The following is a 20,938-nucleotide window of genomic DNA, read 5'->3' as shown; positions in this document are numbered from 1 at the left end:
TATGTAGAAGACGAGTGGAAAGTAAAAGGACATTGGACAATTTTTGATAATGATTAAACTTTAGAAGAAAGAAGAATATCAATTTTAGTCCTTAGGAATTAAGGGTACCTTTTAATGTCAGTATTTTGAGAAAATAACACTGGCGGGCGTCAAGTAACGGGGGGAGGGGTGATTAGAAAGAAGCATATGGGATAGATGAAATTCCTATAGAGAAAAGACCAGATCAAAACTAGTGTGGAGAAAAACGTTGCTGCAGCAGCTCCGAAACTCATGTCACCGAAACAAATGTAGATGTTTCGGGCCAGCAACGATGCAAAACAGTTGTGAGAACATTAGGTAATATAAAAGGTGAGTTTCCAATGTGGTGATAGAGAGTCACAAACTGTCAGTGTAAACACACCCAGAGCAAGAGAGATTTGTGCTCTTCTTGAACAATGCTACACATGCATCTGGTTTGTTTGTTTTTTTTAAACAAAAAACCTGACAGTGAGCTGGTGGGTGAAAATGATAGATTACCCTGTGCTGCTTGGAAACCTTCTGGAAAATATGAATTGAGCAAAACATGTGCCACCGTGGGGAGAAAAAACATAACATGGAATCAGCCCAGGCATGTCTTTAAAGAAATTATAAATATAGAGAATAAAATATCTGCAGAGCTACATGTTGGGACCGTTTTCTCTTTGTCCTGACAAGTGATAGCATTGACCAGGAAATGATGGAAATTGGCATTGGATTAAAATTTGTTTAAAGCACATGATACCTTTTGAGATGAATCTAATATAGAAGTTTGGTGCTTCCCCATGTATACGTCTATATCAAGATTAGAAACACTGCAGAAGCTTTGAAAGGAAGGTAATAGCTTTGTGGGTGGGGAACACACTTGGATAGGCCCAGGGCATTTTTTGTAGCAGGAACTCCTTTGCATATTAGGCCACGCACCCCTGATGTAGCCAATCCTCCTGGAGCTTACAGGGCTCTTAGTACAGGGCCTACAGTAAGCTCCCGGAGGATTGGCTACATCAGGGAGGTGTGGCCTAATATGCAAATGACTTCCTGCTACAAAAAAAGTCCTGGATAAGCCACATTCACAGTTAAGCAAAGGATTTGTGACACGGAACCCCAGCAAGACTTAATGAAGTCTCCTGGCTTCAGGACCCTTGAGAAGAAGAAATACATCATGGCAATGGCCCAGTGTCTTAAAACTCTAGATTTTCCCCCTTACAAGAGGACTTTTACACTGGCCAGATGTGATGCCATGCCATCCATGATTTTGGAAGGAAGATATAAGAAGATCGCATACTCTGAGAGGATTTGGCCCTGCCTTCTAGCGGAGGTGGAAACAACGGGACATGTTTTTTCCATTGCCCCCTCTATAAACAAATCTGAAATGAGACAGTTCTTTCCCTTCCAGACAGTCCTGTTGTAGAGGCGGACCAGATATGCTTAGATAAATGATTAGCAGATGAAATCTCAGCTATTAGCAGATGAAATCTCAACTAACTGCTAGATTCTGCATTCAAGCAATCAAAGTGCGCAATAAATTTCAGTTCTGCCCTTTTGAGCCCTGATCCCAGGTTCCTTGGGAGATTTATTGTATAGTTCTGGGTTTTTTAGATTTCTAGGTTCAAATTTTAAAATGGTTATCTGTGCTATTACTTATGTGTTTTATATATCATCTTTCTCTTAAGGATGTAATTTTATCTAGTTTTTGATACGTTTTATTATTTTATCTTAACTGGAACTCTTAACTTGTATGCTAGTATGCCTGATAATGTTTTGTTTTATCAGTTGGATCTGGTCATGGACTGTAATAAAACTGGATCTGAATCACTTGGATAGACATCTGGATGCTTGGTCATTTTGCAGATAATGATGTTCCTAGTTATATATATGCTTTCAATGTGTTTATCTATATAATCAGCCTTGTATTCAAGTTTGTATACAAGGGGAGTCTGCTTAGCATCACATTAAAGCTTTTGAACTGTACAAGGCATGTTGGGTATTTATTGCAGATGAGCACTGTGGTTTCACAACAGCATGTCACATTTTAACATATTTTCTATGACTGCAAATGTCACAGATCAGTACAGCAATTTTATCTGTTATTTTATCTGCTACGTACCCGTATTTTTTGGTCCATAAGGCGCTCGGGACCATAGGACGCACCTTCCTCCTGGGGGGCGATCCGCTGCCTCCGCCTCCGATCCCGGCGCTTCCCCCGCGCCTGCCTGGCTCCAGCTTCTTTCAGCAAGCGCTGGGATCGCTCCATGCTGCCCCCACCACAAACCCAGTGCTTCGCGAGCACCGGCTGTGGAGGGGGCAGCATGCTTCCTCCGTGCCTGTCTGCCTGGCTCCAGCTCTGACGCTTACAGCAAGTGCCAGGATCGCTCCCTCTGCCCTCCGATCCCGGCGCTTGCTTTAAGCATCAGAGCTGGAGGCAGGCAGACAGGCACGGAGGAAACACGCCGCCCCCTCCACAGCCGGCGCTCGCGAAGCTCTGGGTTTGCGGAGGGGGCGGGTGCTTCCTCCATGCCTGTCTGCCTGGCTCCAGCTCTGATGCTTAAAGCAAGCTCCGGGATCGGAGGGCAGAGGGAGCGATCCTGGAGCTTGCTGTAAGCGTCAGAGCTGGAGCCAGGCAGACAGGCACGGAGGAAGCACACTGCCCCCTCCGCAGCCGGCGCTCACGAAGCGCTGGGTTCGCGGTGGGGGAAGCGTGGAGCGATCCCAGCACTTGCTGGAAGAAGCTGGAGCCAGGCAAGCAGGCGTGGGGGAAGCGCCGGGATCAGAGGCGGAGGCACCGGATCGCCCCCCCTCCCGGAGGAAGGTACCTTCACTCCATAAGACGCACACACTTTTTCCCTCACTTTTTTTGGGGGGGGGAAGTGCATCTTATGGTACATTATTTTAATTCTGTTATAGTTACGGTTCTTTTAGTGTTGGATTTTCTGTGTATTCATTAACTTGCAACTTTAATTGCTGTGGTTGGTTGTTCAAACTGTTCAATTTATCAAATGTTTTAACTCCTTTAATTTAAAAAAAATCTTTCAAAATAAAAGGGGAGGACTCTAAATCCAGCAACCAATAGAGTTTCAGAAAAAAGGAGAAAAGGTATACATCAAGTAAAGACAGAAAAAGCTCTGTTTCAGATTGCTAATTTTACATATTCATGTTTTCTGGGCTCAAAATACCAGGGCCTAAATGGTGCAGGCCCCAAACTAATTTCCATCTGTCACAGGCATGTGAGCATCCTGCTTTCCAAGGAGATGTGACAGAGCTCTTTGAACTCTCCACAGCTGAAATTGAGTGGATTGAAAATGTAGATATTAGTATTTGGGGGGCTTGCCCAATTGGTCTGAAGACCTGTTGTATCAACTTGGTTATGTATTTTATAATACTATAAGCTTCCTGCATGCAACTCTGCCATATGATAAATAAATAACACTCCCAACGTCACTCCCAACAGCAATGTCGGTTAGGATGGATTCAGCCCACAACTGGGCTTTTCCAGTAGCTGTTCCAGTCCTTGGGACTAGAGAAGTGTGGAATGTCGTCTTCTGGTTATTTTCGGGGAGAGGGGCCAGTTTGGTGCAGTGGTTGGGTGGTGTGGACTCTTATCTGAGGGAGCCAGGTTTGATTCTCAACTCCTCCACATGCACCTGCTGATGTGAACTTGAGTCAGCCATAGCTCTTGCAGAGCTGTCCTTTACAGGGTGTCTGTTGTGGGGAGGAAGGTAAAGGAGATTGTAAGCTGCTCTAAGATTCAGAGTGAAGGGCGGGGTTTAAATTATTCTTCTCCTCCTTCTCTTCCTCCTCCTCCTCCTCCCCCTCCTCGTTGCCAACTGACTTGCTATCGTCCTGATTCATAAAATCTGTTGTTGCTGGTACTAACATCCTTGGTTTCATCAGAGCATTTATTTATTTGCGTCTTTTCTGTTCCATATCTTGCACTGGGACTCAAGGCAGATTACAAAATTTTTAAAAGCAATGCAATGGAACAGTACACTACATATAGCACAGCGGTAGAATGGTATTACAAAGATGAGAAACAATGCAGTAAAATATTTAATATGCATAATAATGTAGTAAAACTGGGAACAGCAAACAATTCAAAAAGAACACGACAGGACATACAATCAACAAAGCAACAGGGTGTTGCAGATCTCCCACGTACAATTAAAACTACACTTCTGTTCCCTTTATAAAAATGCCATCCTGAACAATTTCATTTTACTACTGCCCTAACTCCCCATCTGGAGCCAGGTAGGACCTGGCAACTGTATGCCAAACTGCCATATCAACTGTGTGATTATTCCGCTTTTAGCAGTTGTCATGATCTCAGGCCTAATGCAGCCTACAGGCTCCAGGGAAGCCTGTGTAGGAGTTGCTAGTGGGCCTACATTTCCCAGGATCCCTTCTTTCACTCTGATTGGTTGGTAGAGTTTTGCAGGGAAAGCTAGCGGGGGGGAGGGGGACCTGGGAGGAAAGCAATAAAAGGCCCAGCTAGAAAGGGAAGTTAGATATTCAAGAAATATCTGGGGACTTTGGGGGTAGAGCTAAAAGACAATGGGGGTGGAGCCAGAAGCAAGGTTGTGAAAAGCATAATAGAACTCCAAAGGGAGTCCTAGCCATCACATTTAAAGGAACAGCCCACCTTTTAAATGCCTTCTCTCCATTAGAAATAATGAAAAATAGGGGCACATAAGAACATAAGAGAAGCCATGTTGGGTCAGGCCAATGGCCCATCCAGTCCAACACTCTGTCACACAGTGGCCAAAAAAACCAAGTGCCATCAGGAGGTCCACCAGTGGGGCCAGGACACTAGAAGCCCTCTCACGGTGTGCCCCCCCCCGCCCCCAGCACCAAGAATACAGAGCATCACTGCCCCGGACAGAGAATTCCATCAATACACTATGGCTAATAGCCACTGATGGACCTCTGCTCTATCTGCTTATCTAATCCCCTCTTGAAGCTGTCTATGCTTGTAGCCACTGCCACAGAATTCCATGTGTTAATCACCCTTTGGGTGAAAAAGTACTTCCTTTTATCAGTTCTAACCCGACTGCTCAGCAATTTCATTGAATGTCCACGAGTTCTTGTATTGTGAGAAAGGGAGAAAAGTACTTCTTTCTCTACCCGCTATCCCATGCATAATCTTGTAAATCCCTATCATGTCACCCCTCAGTCAACATTTCTCCAAGCGAAAGAGCCCCAAGTGTTTTAACCTTTCTTCATGGGGAAAGTGTTCCAACCCTTTAATCATTCTAGTTGTCCTTTTCTGCACTTTTCCCAATGCTATAATTGAGGTGCGGTGACCAGAATTGCATGCAGTATTCCAAATGAGACCGCACCATCAATTTATACAGGGGCATTATGATACTGGCTGATTTGTTTTCAATTCCCTTCCTAATAATTCCCAACACGACATTGGCCTTTTTTATTGCAATTGCACACTGTCTTGACATTTTCAGTGAGTTATCTACCACGACCCCAAGATCTCTCTCTGCCAGTTCACACCCCAACAACTTGTATTTCTACTTAGGATTTTTGGCCCCAATGTGCATTACTTTGCATTTGGCCATGTTGAACCTCATTTTCCACGTTGACGCTTATTTGCCCAGCCTCGACAGATCCCTTTGGAGTACCTCACAATCCTCTCTGGTTCTTACCACCCTGAACTACTTAGTGTCATCCGCAAACTTAGCCACTTCAGTGCTTACTCCCAACTCCAAATCATTAATGAATAAGTTAAAAAACATGGGACCCAGTACTGAGCCCTACAGAACCCCACAGCTTACCATCCTCCACTGAGAAAATGTCTCATTTATACTCACTTGCCAGTTTGATGTAGTGAGCCAGTTTGGTGTAGTGGTTAAGTGTGCAAACTCTTATCTGGGAGAACCAGGTTTGATTCCCCACTCCTGCACTTGCAGCTGCTGGAATGGCCTTAGGTCAGCCATAGCTCATGTAGAGGTTGTCCTTGAAAGGGCAGCTGCTGTGAAAGCCCTCTCAGCCCCACCCACCTCACAGGGTGTCTGTTGTGGGCGGAGAAGATATAGTAGATTGTAAGCCACTCTGAGTCTGATTCAGAGAGAAGGGCGGGGTATAAATCTGCAGTCTTCTTCAGTCTCTGTTTCCTATTAATGAGCCAGTTTGTGATCCACAAGAGGACTTGTCCTTTTACCTCATTACTCTTGAGCTTACTAAGGAGCCTTTGATGAGAAACTTTATCAAAAGCTTTCTGGAAGTCAAGGTAACCAACATCTATTGGGTCTCCTTTGTCCACATGTTTGTTCACCCCCTCAAAAACTCTTAACATGTTAGTGAGACAAGATCTTCCCTTACAGGACCCATGCTGAGTCTTCCTCAATAACTTTTGTTCATCAGTGTGCCTACTCATTCTCTCTTTGATTATGGTTTCCACCAACTTTCCTGATATTGAAGTCACCCGGGGATTGGCAACCCTACTTCCAGTTGATGTCATCGCGCCGGGCACATCGCATGCGATGGAGCTCTTTAGTGGTGGGTTGATTTCAGCAAGCAGAAATACTCTTCACTGGGACCTTAGAGAGCCACTGGCAGTTGAAGTGAACACTTCTTGGGGAAACAGACCAATGGTCTGATGCAACACAACTCAGCTTCATACGTTGGTTTCTTTCATAGCGATGACTTTCCAAAGTACATGTTTTTGTATTCGGTGCAACTTGACTTCCCCTCAGGAGTGAGTAACAATCCTTACTGTAGCATCAACTGCAACCTAAGAATCACTGTAGCTGTAATACAGCTAAATCTAATTTTGATTAATAGAATTAGAGATGCCTTTTAAATGCTCTAAATCACCCTGGGAGGGGTGGAAAAAAACCAAGCTATCGAATAGACAGCAAGGAATGCCAAAGGGTTTAAAAATGCGCTGCCCAGAGTTTCCCTTACTATTATTTTAATAGATTATCAAATGTTTCAGAACAGACTTCATACTTCCAACAAGGCGCTCAGATATGCGGAATATGCAGCCTCGGAAAGGTGCCCGAAAGCCAGCTGCAGGAGGAACACTGCTTTTATTTTAAAAGGAAATTGCCAGGCCTGTTGTTGTGCCCAGTGGGCAGCGTGTTGTTTGGGAAATCAGAGAGAAGAATGCAAAGCAGGCTTATCTCTCGCTGGCCAGCTTGAGCCCAGCTCAGAAGTCAAAGCCAGGGCTTTATTTTTTTCTTTTTTTGGAGAAGGGACTCCTTTGCATATCAGGCCACACACCCCTGATGTAGCCAATCCTCCAAGTAGGGTTGCCAAGTCCAGTTGGAGATGGAGCCAGAAGACATTGGAGTGGAGCCAGAAGCAAGGTTGCGACAAGCATGACTGAACACCACGGGAGTTCTGGCCATCACATTTAAAGGGACCGCACACCTTTTAAAGGCCTTCCCTCCATTGGAAATAATGAAAGATAGGGGCACCTTCTTTGGGGGCTCATAGAATCGGACCCCCTAGTCCAATCCTTTTGAAACTTGGAAGGTATTTTGGGGGGAGGCATCAGACGCTATGCTGAAAATTTGGTGCCTCTACCTAAAAAAACCCAACAGCCCCCACGAGCCCCAGATACTCACAGATCAATTCACCATTATACCTTATGGGAATTGGTCTTCATAGGGAATAATGGCGTGCCCACTAGACATTTCCTCCTCCCCTGCTTTCTGATGACCCTGAAGTGGGGGGAGGGCCTCCAAACCAGGGGATCCCCTGCCCCCACCTGGGGATTGGCAACCCTGCCTCCAAGAGCTTGCAGGGCTCTTAGTACAGGCCCTACTGTAAGCTCCAGGGGGATTGGCTACATCAGGGGTGTGTGGCCTAATATGCAAATGAGTTCCTGCCCTGGGTGGAGCCATGCCCTCCATGGCAAGGCCTGGCCTGGTCACTGCTGTCTGAGCTGCCAAAGAGACTGATGAGACCCTTCAAGAGTCAAAGACAGGCAGTTTCCACCTAATCATAATAAGCTTCCTTAAGTCAAGGAATGGAAACTTTTTGGGGCCTCCCTTGTTGTGCCTTTTAACTGTCCAGCCCTGGCACAGCCAAGAATGGCAAAGAGGTACTAAAACCCAATGAGATGGGAGGGACGGTGGCACAGTGGTAGAGCATCTGCTTGGTAAGCAGAAGGTCCCAGGTTCAATCTCCGGCATCTCCAACTAAAAAGGGTCCAGGCAAGTAGGCATGACAAACCTCAGCTTGAGACCCTGGAGAGCAGCTGCCAGTCTGAGTAGACAACACTGACTTTGATGGACTGAGGGTCTGATTCAATATAAGGCAGCTTCATATGTTCATATATGAGAATCCCTGTCCTGAAGCTTCAGCAACCAGAGAGAACAATACCAGAGGGCAGAGACAGAGGCAAAAGAAGCAGCCCGTGGAGGCAAGTCAGAAGTGAGAGACCACAAATGATCAGGCACATAGTGCATGTCAGAGGGAATGTAGCAAGTGTAGCACTTAGACCCGTCTATTCACCCCTTTGTTCTGGTTCAGTCTTCTCCCTGTCCCGCTCTTTGTGGTCAAACTCTGCCATATAGTAATAGATGAGCGATGGCAAATGGGCTCAGTTATAGAGAAAGGTGGAGGCAGCAACCCAACACTTGAGACATCCTAGAGAGCCAGCTTTGGTGTAGTGGTTAATCTGGGAGGACTGGGGTTGATTCACCGTGCCTCCTCCACTTGCAGGTGGGGAGGGACGATGGCTCAGTGGTAGAGCATCTGCTTGGGAAGCAGAAGGTCCCAGGTTCAATCCCCGGCATCTCCAAAAAAGGGTCCAGGCAAATAGGTGTGAAAAACCTCAGCTTGAGACCCTGGAGAGCCACTGCCAGTCTGAGAAGACAATACTGACTTTGATGGACCAAGGGTCTGATTCAGTATAAGGCAGCTTCATATGTTCATATGCATCTGATTCGGTGACCTTGGGCCAGCCCCAGTTCTTTCAGAGCTCTCTCAGCCCCACCTACTCACAGGGTTTCTGTTGTGGGGAGAGGAAGGGAAGGCAGGTAATGAATAGCAGGATATAAAACCAATTCTTCAACTCTTCTTCTTAAATTATGGGATTATCTTGTTTTAGATAAATTTACGGATGACCTACAAAAATCAGATTCAGGCTCACAAGTCAGGTTTACTAGAGAAATGGTTCCCCTTTATTGAAAGGAGATTCAAAGACCAAAGTCATATAGATAAAACTATGATAGATAGTTAGTTACTCATTGCTTTTAGCAATACATTGATATATATGGAAAAAAGAGAAAAAGAGGTGCTGGAACTCATTAGCACAACTCATTTGCATATGCCACACATCCCTGACATCACCAGAAGGTGTGCTAAATTATATCAGCTCAGCATCTACCCTGAAACACTTCCTGAATTATAATTGTCATAATAAAACTTTATTCCCATCATACCTTTTCAATTGCTTTCTCCTATGTGGCTACAATGGCGTGATGACTTCCATCTGCCTGCTTTAAGTGTTTTGGTTATTTCCCCATTTTTTGTGAGGAAAAATATTAGAAAGTTTATCAAATCTTATAGTTCCATCAAATTACATACAAAAATCCCGGGATCTCCTGGAATCTCCCAAAAACAATCAAACAAAACAAAATTCCACAGGATTTTTGTTTCCTGTTTCCTGCCCTGGATACTGTACTTTTAAAAGGGGCACTGGGAATTCTGTTAGCCCATTGACAGATTCACTTTTTTCCAGGATGGGAAGACAAAATGGACTTACATATATAGCAGCCTTCCCCATTCTGCCAGCGTTCTTAAGGCTGATCTAGATACAATTTCATTCCACACGCTGCCCCCTCCCCCAAGTAGCACTTTGAAAGAATTCCTGCAAAGCTATCCACATAGGGGAAAAAAAACATTAAACCAGATGGTTGAGGATAAGCAAGATACCCTGTTCCTGGGGATTGCTGCTCATGGATCTTGCCTAAATGATTCTGTCAGAAATGTTGTTGCATATATTTCCTTATGCAAATATCTCCCAAAAGAGCCATCCTTGAGAAGAACTTCAAAGAGAACAATATAAAATCCTAGAGAAATCAAGTGTAACGTTAGCAGCTAGAGGGCTGGACTTGCATCTAGGGAGGGTCACATCCCTGTCAGGATTCGAACCTAGCTATGTCTAGTCCAATTCAGGAAGGACACATAACAGATAACATGTGGCCACCATGTTTGCCTCTTCCACATCTGTCCCCCAGTAATACTTAGTTCCACAAAATGTACAAAGTTGTCGCGTTACTGGTTTCCCTAACCTCCTCTCTCACTTTGTTGGAGAGTAAAGAAACTTGAAAATAATCATAGTATGACTTGTTTTCTGCTTTGCCAAATGTTACCAGAAGGGAAGAGATGGTGGAGTGGATCCTACCCCCGTCCTTCCTCTCCGCTGAACAGAGTAGATGTGATCAAAGATTTCAGGTTTTCACGGCTGGTAACATCATTAGGGCTTGTAGAATCTTTCGGGCTCAAGTGCCGTGTTCTACTGGAGAAAGTTTTCCTTCCAGACGTTTCGTTCTCAGAGTAGATGTGCTTTCTTACGCTAATTTTCCAATTTTTGTCTATTAAAATTAGAAGAAGTTCCTATCCTTTACTCAGTAAGGTTTATGATTTAAAGTTAGCTTTAAGTGTTAAACTGTGTGAGTACTGGGTGTATCAGATTGTGATTGGATGTGATTTATTGCTTATACTTGTATTTTGGTATGTCTTAATGGCCCCGTGGTGCAGAGTGGTAAAGCTGCAGTACTGCAGTCCTAAGCTCCTGCTCACAACCTGAGTTTGATCCCAGTGGAAACTGGGTTCAGGTAGCCAGCTTGAGGTTGACTCAGCCTTCCATCCTTCCGAGGTGGGTAAAATGAGTACCCAGCTTGCTGGGGGGAAAGTGTAGATGACTGGGAAGGCAATGGAAAACCACCCTGTAAAAAGTCTTCCATGAAAATATTGTGAAAGCAACATCGCCCCAGAGTCTGAAACAACTGGTGCTTGCACCGGGGACTACCTTTATATCTGATGCTTATGTGATATTATGTTATAACCTATGGTTACAGCATTTCATTCAGAAGTTCAGCAGTTCAGTTATTAATTTATTCCTCAAAATATATATATCCCACCTTTTTGACTCAAATGTTTAAGTCTTCCTCCAGTCTGACAAGTCCTCTTCCAACTTACATGGCCCTTCTGTTAGAGGAAGACCCACTTAACTTGGAAGAAGGCTACTTAGAAGGTAAGTTGGTTCCACCCCCACCATTGGAAAACCACTAAAAAAAACCATGTTGTTCCAGACCTGCAGTCTACCCCACCCTTCACAAATCAGCACTTTATACTGCTCATGCTTTGTTTTCACAGCTTCTACAACTGGGACAGAAACCTCTGCTGCTTGAACTCCAGTCCGAATTATCAAGTGATTGCAGAAAGCACATGCGGCTTACTCTTCAAGAACAAATCTGACAGAAGGATCATCAACGTGGATCCTAAGGTAGAAGCTTTGCTTTTGTTATCTGTAGTCCCTAGAGACAGGGCTTCTTTTTTTTTTTGAGCAGGAATGCAGTTCCAGCTAGCCTAGGTGTCAGGGGTGTGTGGCCTAATATGCAAATGAGCTCTTGCTAGGCCTTTTCTATTTAAAAGCCCTATGCAAAACAATGGTGATGTCAAGGGGTGTGGCTTGATATGCAAATGAGTTCCTGCATATGCAAAAAAGGTCCTGCCTAGAGATAATGGTGAAATCCTGTTATAGCAGAATCCACAATCAAAACTGCAGATTCCCTGGTCTGATTTTAAAAATATCACATAATAATATTAAAATATATCCTACTAAAGAGGAAGACAATATAATAATAACATTAAATAAATCATACTAAAGGGAGGACAGTTCTTTCTTTGCTTCTTGAGTTCTGCTCCTTGACAGAGAATTACTGGTGCAAATCTCCTGGCATAATACAACAACTAAACCTTGCAGAGTTCCTTTAAACTTTTTCCTTGTCATTTTAATTATTTTATCCAACAATCCAAGACTAGCAATAGTCTCCAATCACTAGACTCATGCCGCTTGTTAAATTTAAAACAACAAGAGGGAAAGTAATCAGTGAAGCTTGTACACCAATGAAGGGGGGGGGGGGTAATGGCAGAAAGTGCAGAGTGGGAGGAATGACCTCGCTGTGGGTGGGGACTGAGTGACTTTTGGGGGCAGCAGAAGAGCAGGAGGAAATCCAAGGGAATCGGTACACTTTTGAATCACCTTTGGCTTGGAAGCGAAACAACAGAAAAATCAGCACAAAAGCACTTTCAGAAAACCAAGGGAAATAGCTACCAGAAAGAGAACTGAGCACCGAAGGGAGGAAAATCAGCGCAGAACTACGAAGAAAACCAGACAGACATGCATGGTGAAAGTGAGAGATAACACTCGTGCTTAATAGGTCTGAGACTCTACCAGTATCAACTCGGCATTGATCATGCGCTTCACCAGCTTAGTGGACAGTGCTTTGGTCTGTTATTTGTTCTAGGGAGAGAAGGCATTATAAATAAGACAGCTCTTATTGCAGATGGCAATTAGGTGGTCTTAAAATAAAAAGATTTCTTGAAAACACATCCCGGGCAGGTACAACACTGAATCTGTGATGCTGCCTTGTCCTCTCGGTCCATCTGGCCAAGGACAGTCTACTTTAGGCAGAAGCTCTCCCAAGATCTCGAATGAAATCTCTTTCAACCCTGCTGCTTGAGATCTTTTTCACTGAGGATGCCAGCAAAAAGGGTGTTCTCCTCCTCCCACTCAGTTGGGGCCCCTGCCCATAAATCACGGGGCGGTCCTCACAGACTGGAAACATCCTTTCGTGCTCCAGTTCTTTTCCCATGATAAGAGCAACTAGCCTCAGCATCATTAAGTATAATATGTATGTAAAAAGAATCATCTCAACCCTCCCTGTGTCCCTTGGGGCATTTCCTTATGTAATCATTTGGCAATCCCGTGCCGTAGCTGAGCGCAGGTTGAAGTTACAAAGGCAACCAGCGACCCACCTCAACCACGTTACGAGCTGCGATGCCAACAAAACTCGTCATTGCCTAATGAATGGATGGATTCATTCAGGAAACTTCTACCTTGCCTTTCGATATAAAGCCCTCCAGGCAGCTTACAAAACATGCACTGTGTCTATATAAGCGCAGAGAAGAATAAAAATGAAATCAACACAAACTCACAAAGGACAGCAGCAGCAACTAAATACACAGATAAAGCAGCAGGAGCAGGGGTGGAATTCTAGCAGGAGCTCCTCTGCATATGAGACCACACCCCCTGATGTAGCCAATCCTCCAAGAGCTTACAAAAAAGAGTTGGGTAAGCTCTTGGAGGATTGGCTACATCAGGGGGTGTGGCCTAATATGCAAAGGCGCTCCTGCTAGAATTCCACCCCTGACTGTAACTTAAATGTAACTGCTCTACCCTGGACAACAAACAGGCCTTTCAGACAGTGTGAATTCATCCCTCTTCATGAAGCCTATGTGTTATCTGTTGTAGCAGTGCTTCCCAGGTTCTGTTTTTAGCATACTGCTCTGGGAGGGGGCCTCTTTCTCCTCCTGGGAAAGTGTTTTGAATCTCAGTTCCTGCTTTGCAATCCCGCCAGATTTTACTTACATAGTTACAGTTAAGGTAATGGTATAATTCTATGAACTGACCCTTGAAGGTCAGTTCTTCCGAGAAGTATCCTGGCTGTATCATGTCTCAATAAACAGGCCTTGTTTGGTTCACATTGTAGAGATGTTGCTACTGAGAAATGTGCAGAACTTGACACTGGCCTCACATTACTCCAAAAGATACAGCAAGGCCCAGTGGTCCTCCATCTTTGATTCAAGACCCAAAAGGGTAGGTTATGAGGCCCAGAGGGAGGGGGAGAAACATGGTGAGTTAGAAGAGGAGGCAGTGGGAGGATCAATGGCAAATTTGGGCTTGTCCCTGGAGAGTGTCCTGGAAAAAAATCATGCTAGGAAAAGTTGCAGGCAATGGGGGGGAAAAAGAGGGCGATCCAACATAAGATGGATTGGCTCAGTCAGGGAAGCGGCAGCCTAATTTTGCAAAACCAGAGGAAGGCTGCTGCTGATCAGATGTTCAGGATATCATAGAATCATAAGAGTTGAAAGGGACCTCAAGGGTCATCTAGTCCAACCCCCTGCACAATGCAAGAAACTCACAAATACCTCCTCCTAAATTCACAGGATCTTCATTGGTGTCAGATGGCCATCTAGCCTCTGTTTAAAAACCTTTAAGGAAGGAAAGCCCACCACCTCTCAAGGAAGTCTGTTCCACTGAGGAATCACGCTAAGGGTCAGGAAGTTCTTCCTAATGTTGAGCCGGAAACTCTTCTGATTTAATTTCAACCCATTGTTTCTGGTCCTACCTTCTGGAACCACAGAAAACAATTCCACATCCTCCTCTATATGTCAGCCCTTCAAGTACTTGAAGATGGTGATCCTTTCGCCTCTCAGCTGCCTCCTCTCCAGTCTAAACATGCCCGGCTCCTTCAACCTTTCTTCATAGGACTTGGTCTCCAGACCACTCACCATCTTAGTAATAATATAATGTAATAACATAATGCACCTGTGTAATGTGCAAGATCTCATGAAATCCAGCCCCAGTTATTCAGTGAAGCTACATGCTAAGCATAAAAAATAAAACTTAAAACTTGTCAGTGTTGACTGAAGTGAGACGCAGGTAGTTGATTCTCTAGGGCCACAGTTGAAAAGGCCATGACCCGAGTTCTGATTAGTCTCACCCTTTGATCGGAAAGGATCTTGTGCTGAAACTTGCTTATCTGTTAATGTCCGATAATAGGACTTAGAAGGGGTCTGCAAAAATGGTCAGAGCTGCCCATAGAGTTCAAATAAGATCATGAGCCACAAATACCTGAACTTCTGGTATTCCATTGAAAAACCCCATTGGGATTCAGTTGAAAAACATCACTGGCCACTGTGTCTAAAACACAGAGTGGTGCCTCTCTTTCTCCAGGGGTGAAATCCCTTTGTATTGGAAAGCATAGTGAAAACCATTTTAATTTAACAATGCCTGCGTTATGACAATGCTCCCTTGGTCTTTGGTCCTGCTAAGCAGAGTTCCTAGCTCTCAGCTAATGGATCCTGGCAACTAATTGCATTTTTTGACTAATGCTTTGAGGAAGGCTGAAAGCTACGTCACAGAAAATTATGCATGGACCAATATGAACTCCTGACTGCCAAAAGAGGAGGAGGCTGATTCTGTCCCCTTCCTCTGAACCACACGGTCTCTGCCCCATCCCTAAAAAATGGAGAGGGTTCCGTTTTCACATTAGCCAGACAGGCATGGAAAAGTCTTTCCCATGTCCTTATAAAGGAAGAAGAGGAAGACGGTAAACCCCACCCTTCTCTCTGAGTCAGAGCAGCTTACAGTCTCCTTTACCTTCCCCCCCCCCCCCACAACAGACATCCTGTGAAGTGGGTGGGGCTGAGAGAGCTCCCCCAGAAGCTGCCCTTTCAAGGACAACTCTGCGAGAGAGCTATGGCTGACCCAAGGCCACCCCCTTTTTGGTGGACCCTTTAAATGGTGTGGGAGGGGCAGCAGCTGCTCCTTTCCCCCTCCCAGCTGTTGACACCCTCAGCTTTAGAAGTGCCCCAGGTGACTTACACAGGTATTTCTGGGTAGGTGTGCTACCAACTGCGGAGAACCGACAGTACAAGTTTGTGTTGTTGTTTTTTTAATTGGGGAAATTAACTGCTGGGAAAATGGTTTGCATGCGGTAGCAAAACTCAGTTTTTGTTATTTGTACATTAAAGTAAAAGCATTGACGTCGTTTCTTACATTACCTTCAAATGCAGACTAATTTCTTTCTATAACAAGAGGAAACTGGGTGATTTTAAAATGAAGAGAATACTTAGGATGAAGCATTAGAGATATTTTTGTAAAGATGATTATAATACACGATAGTTGATAATGCAGGGGAAATAGCAGTAACTTCAAATCAGGTTTTTCTTGTTCATTCAAAAACTTAAATAGTTAATATTTTGAATATTTTAATATTCTTAAAAACTGATTTGAAGTTACTGGTTTTGTTCCTGCATTCTGGAGAGGAGGCAGCTGAGCGGTGATATGATCACCATCTTCAGGTACTTGAACTGAAGGGCTGTCATATATAGAGAATAGTGTCGAATTGTTTTCTGTGGCCCCAGAAGGTAGGGCCAGAACCAGTGGGTTGAAATTAAATCAAAAGAGTTTCCGGCTCAACATTAGGAAGAACGTCCTGACCGTTAGAGGGATTCCTCAGTGGAACAGGCTTCCTCAGGAGGTGGTGGGCTCTCTTTCCTTGGAGGTTTTTAAAGAGGCTAGATGGCCATCTGACTGCTATGAAGATCCTGTGAATTTAGGGGGAGTTTGTGAGTTTCCTGCATTGTGCAGGGGGTTGGACTAGATGACCCCAGAGGACCCTTCCAACTCTACGATTCTGTTATTCCGTATGATACCATCATCTCTGCAATAGTATCGCTAACTAAGTCTTTTCCATATTTAAAAATTTTCCCATTTCCTCTAGGGATGACTTCTTACTAATATAGGGGGGAAACCCCTAAAAACTGGAAATAAAAAAGGCATTATCAAAAAGCTATTTCGTTGTAACCAGATTTTATGAGAAACTGCACAAATCTGATGTGGTAAATTGGGGGAAATGATACAGTATCATGGACCAGATACAGTTTTTCAGTGTTTATGTAGAAAGAGTTTGCTATTTTCAGTTGGTCTGAATTTAAAGAGAAAATTGTTTCAAGATGGCTATGTGCAGGCATCTTACGCCATGGAATTATCCAAGATATATATAAAAAATAGTACCGGAAAGAGATGGTTTTGTGTTGAGCTACAAAAGACTTTGTGAGGGGTTTGTGACAGAGCAAAAGCTTTCTGGAAACAGTAAAGGAAATGGAAAGGAGAATACTTATTTACATTTGGACCCTTTGGTGTATTTGCTGAACTTCATATAAATGCTTTGCGCTATATCAGGAGTGGCCAAACTGTGGCTCAGGAGCCGTATGTGGCTCACGCATATTGTGTGGCTCTCAAAGCCCCCACCACCCCACTGGCTGGCTTGGAGAACGCAATCTTTCTTTAAATCACTTTGCCTAGCCAAGCCAGCCAGTGGCTTGGAGAATGCATTTAAAGTTAAAGTTGCTTTCTTTCCACCTCTCCCTCCCGTCTCTCTATTTTCCTTCCTTCCTGTCTTGTAGCTCTCAAAACATCTGACGTTCATGTCTTGTGGCTCTCAAACATCTATGTGGCTCTTATGTTAAGCAATTTTGGCCAGCCCTGCACTATATGAGCCAGTTTGGTGTAGTGGTTAAGTTTGCGGACTCTTACCTGGGAGAACCAGGTTTTTATTCCCCGCTCCTCCACTTACAGCTGCTGGAATGGCCTTGGGTTAGCCATAGCTCTTGCAGGAGTTGTCCTTGAAAGGGCAGCTTCTGGGAGACCCTCTCAGCCCCACCCACCTCACAGGGTGTCTGTTGTGGGCGGAGAAGATATAGGAGATTGTAAGTCGCTCCAAGTCTCTGATTCAGAAAGAAGGGTGGGGTATTAATCTGCATCATTCTTCTACTTCTTCTGGACTATAATATAGTGGGTTCTTAGGCATTGAAGAGGCGAGGCGGTAGTGATAACAAGCTCTTTATTGAGTACAGCATGGTAGGTGGCTGCACTAACAAGACTGGCGAACGGGGCCCGCTGGGCCAACTATATACATCACTGGGTTCCCACGTTATTGGGTCATTCATAGCAGCAGGGGGCCTGTGATTGGAACAGAGCAGTTTGGCTTTGGATCCTACTGCCCATTGTTCCTAAGTCCCCACGCTCAGTCTTTCATGCTCCAATGAGCCAGGCAGGAACACCATTTGGTAACACACAGATTCACATACATAACATGGACCTTCTCCTGCCGCTGAAAAAAAAGGCTATTTAGCAGGAAGGAAAAGCAAAGAGTGGTCACTGGAGCAACGTGCAACATCTGCCCTCCAGATCCCTAAGCTCCTCTCCCACTGGGAGCAGCAGCAGAAGAAGAGGAGTGGTGGGAACTTCAAGCCAGGGAGGTCTTCCTTGTGTGCCTCTTTGCCGCTGCCACGAGGCCATAGAAGCTGCAGCCGTGGACCAGCTTCCTCTCCTTCCTCTTTTGGACAGTCCTTAAGGCCTTCTGCTGGGACGGGGCTCAGTATGCGGCTGAGCTGATTGCCTCTCCGGAGGAGAGTTGGTTCTACTGTTAAATTATTATTTCCTGGATGCCGTCCAGAAATTCAACAAAGACAATGCAGTAGATCCAACCAACAGAGAAACGGCAATCAAACATTTGTCGTACAAAACCGGCGGGGTAAATCAGTTCAATGCATTCTTTGCGATGTACGTTCTCTGTTGCATTCCACCCCCCCCCCCGCTTCCAGTAATTAATAAAAGGTTGCCATTGCAGAATAAAGGTCTCCTGGATATAATTCATTCTTTTCTGAAAATGTTTGCGTGCGCACTAAACTTCTCCATTAACACAACTAACTTTCTGTAATAAAATGTCTCTCTTTGGCAAACTCCTTTCCTTCTGGGAGTGCGCCACCCAGGGCGTAATTGGGTGCCCCCCCCCCGTGATTTTGTCAGTGCGGGGGGGGGTGCCAGAAGTTAGCCTGCCAGACAGTCTAGAGCTGGCCCTGACACTACCAGTATTCTTGCAGCAGTCGAGCCATCCTGTATCATATTAATGTGAACGAGTTGGTGCTGTCCTCTGTGCAAGGGAGTAGGAGTTTGATGCAGGCGAGAGCTGTATTGAGGATAGCTGCAGGTGAGAGGCACAGCATTTGCCTCTGAGTGAAATGCTGGCAAAAGCTCTCTTTCGTTTTCGGAACATTGTTTTCCGAGGGTGAAATGTTGAAACCAGGGCCGGATTAACAATTAGACCAACTAGGCACTGGCCTATGGGCCCCCACACCTTTAGGAACCCCGGGCTCCCTCCCCCCCTCCCGGTTCCCCCCCCTGCTTGCAGCCCTCCCAGCCTGCATGCGCAGCCAGCAAATGAGCCACTCTTTGCCCGACTTCCCTGGTGTGGCTAATGCTGACGTCATCACCAAGTTTGCCTCTCTCTGCCTCTCCCCCACAGCTTTCTCAAAGGAGCTTCTGAGAAGGTGCCTGCAGGACGCAGCGGGGCCTGAAGGTGGCGGGGCAGGTGCTCCAACTCTGAGATAATTTGCAAGGGGCCCCCAAAGATTTTGACTGCCTAGGGGCCTCCACAGGGTTTGATCCAGCAGTGGCTGAAACAGGCTTTCTTCGATTGCTGGAGCCCTGATTTAATATTAGAATCGATGTGACATTTAGGTTTTACATAGGTGCGCGAGTGCTGTCAGGTTGCAACCAACTGACAGTGACCCCAGCATCAGCCTTTCAAGGCAAGTGAGAAACAGAGGTGGTTTGTCATTGCCTGCCTCTGCAGAGTCTTCCATGGTGGCCAGGGCTTTTTCTGTAACAGGAACTCCTTTGCATATTAGGCTACACTCCACTGATGTAGCCAGTCCTCCTGGAGCTTACAGTAGGGACTGTGCTAGGAGCCCTGTAAGCTCTTAGAGGATTGGCTACATCAGAGGTGTGTGGCCTAATATGCAAAGGAGTTCCTGCTACAAAAAAAGCCCTGGTTTTGGCCATCCAAGTACCGAGCTTGCTTGGTTTGTGTGATCCGACAAGATGGAGCTTATACCCGTGCTACCTTCCTTCCACATTTTCATATTAGCTGCAGAGAAGAGTGATCTTCCATGTTCTAGTATTTTGGGATGGGAGAAAAATTTCTCCTTATCAACTCTCTCCACCCCTGCATGATTTTATAAACCTCTGTGACACTTCTCCTTGGCAAATGGTCAGACCCTACAGAAAACCAAACAAAATACAGAAAGGATTCACGTTTTAATAGCCGCAGCATGTACAACGCTGACAGCAAAGTGGATAAACAAAGCCCCACCGACTATATTGGCCCGGCAACATCAATTATGGCGATATTTCATAATGAACAAAAGATCTGTCCAATTCCAATTATCACCAACAGACAATTATGAATCTCGCTTTATTGCTCTCTGGTTTCCTATAATTAGTTACCTGACAGAACATGATATCTTCCCACATAAGCTGATATAAAGACAGATGACATACTTTTAGCTTTCTTTTTATGTAATAGCTCCGGAACAAAGGACAAGATATATGACTTTAGTCACAAGTATAAGACTACCTTAGAATGTTGTCATATTAGTATAATATGTCACGATGCTATATTTTGATGTTACTCTGAAATTGAAATAAAAGTTACATTTAAAAAAACCACTTCTATCATCCCCACCCCCACCTTAGCTGTTTCTTGTCTAAACTGAAAAGTCCCAGGCTCTTCAGCCATTCCTCATACGGAAGGTGCTCCAACCCCCTAATCATCTTGGTTGCCCTCCACTGTATTTTCCCCAGCTCTTCTTCTACGCTCTGTCTGGGGCAGTGATGCTCTGTATTCTTGCTGCTTGGTTGAGGGGGCACAGTGGGAGGGCTTCTAGTGTCCTGGCCCCGTTGGTGGACCTCCTGATGGCACCTGGGTTTTTTGGCCACTGTGTGACACAGAGACCGATTTCGCACTCACCCTATGCCGCTCTGACGTTCCTATTTTCAGCGCGGCATCCTTCCCATTTCCCACTATCTGCCCCGGGGCTTCAGCTTGAGCTGCCTTTTTTGTGTGGCAAAGAGAAACCGCTAAAAACCAGTTTCTCTTTGCTATGCAAAAACACCAATCTTTGCTGAAGCCCTGGGACAGATAGTGAGAAAGGGGGAAGGATGCCACGCTGAAAAGAGGAACGTCAGAGCTGCGAAGGGTGATTGGGAAATTGGTCAGAGTGTTCGACTAGATGGGCCATTGGCCTGATACAACATGGCTTC

At 45.1% G+C, this 20,938-nt stretch overlaps 1 protein-coding gene across 1 annotated transcript in view; it reads left to right on the top strand.

Moving 5' to 3' along the window:
* The window catches only part of CFAP299 (cilia and flagella associated protein 299), a 437,840-nt gene that overhangs the window by 402,664 nt on the left and 14,238 nt on the right, over positions 1–20,938 (top strand). Inside the window, exon 5 of the mRNA XM_060247141.1 lies at positions 11,356–11,485. Within this exon, the coding sequence (XP_060103124.1) occupies positions 11,356–11,485 (130 nt within the window). The remainder of the gene's footprint in view (positions 1–11,355; positions 11,486–20,938) is intronic.

Source organism: Heteronotia binoei, chromosome 9 (genome assembly GCF_032191835.1).
Source record: "Heteronotia binoei isolate CCM8104 ecotype False Entrance Well chromosome 9, APGP_CSIRO_Hbin_v1, whole genome shotgun sequence".
Classification (NCBI taxonomy): Eukaryota; Metazoa; Chordata; class Lepidosauria; order Squamata; family Gekkonidae; genus Heteronotia; species Heteronotia binoei.
Note: the sequence above shows the minus strand (reverse complement) of the source record. Positions and strands in the feature narration are given on the sequence as shown.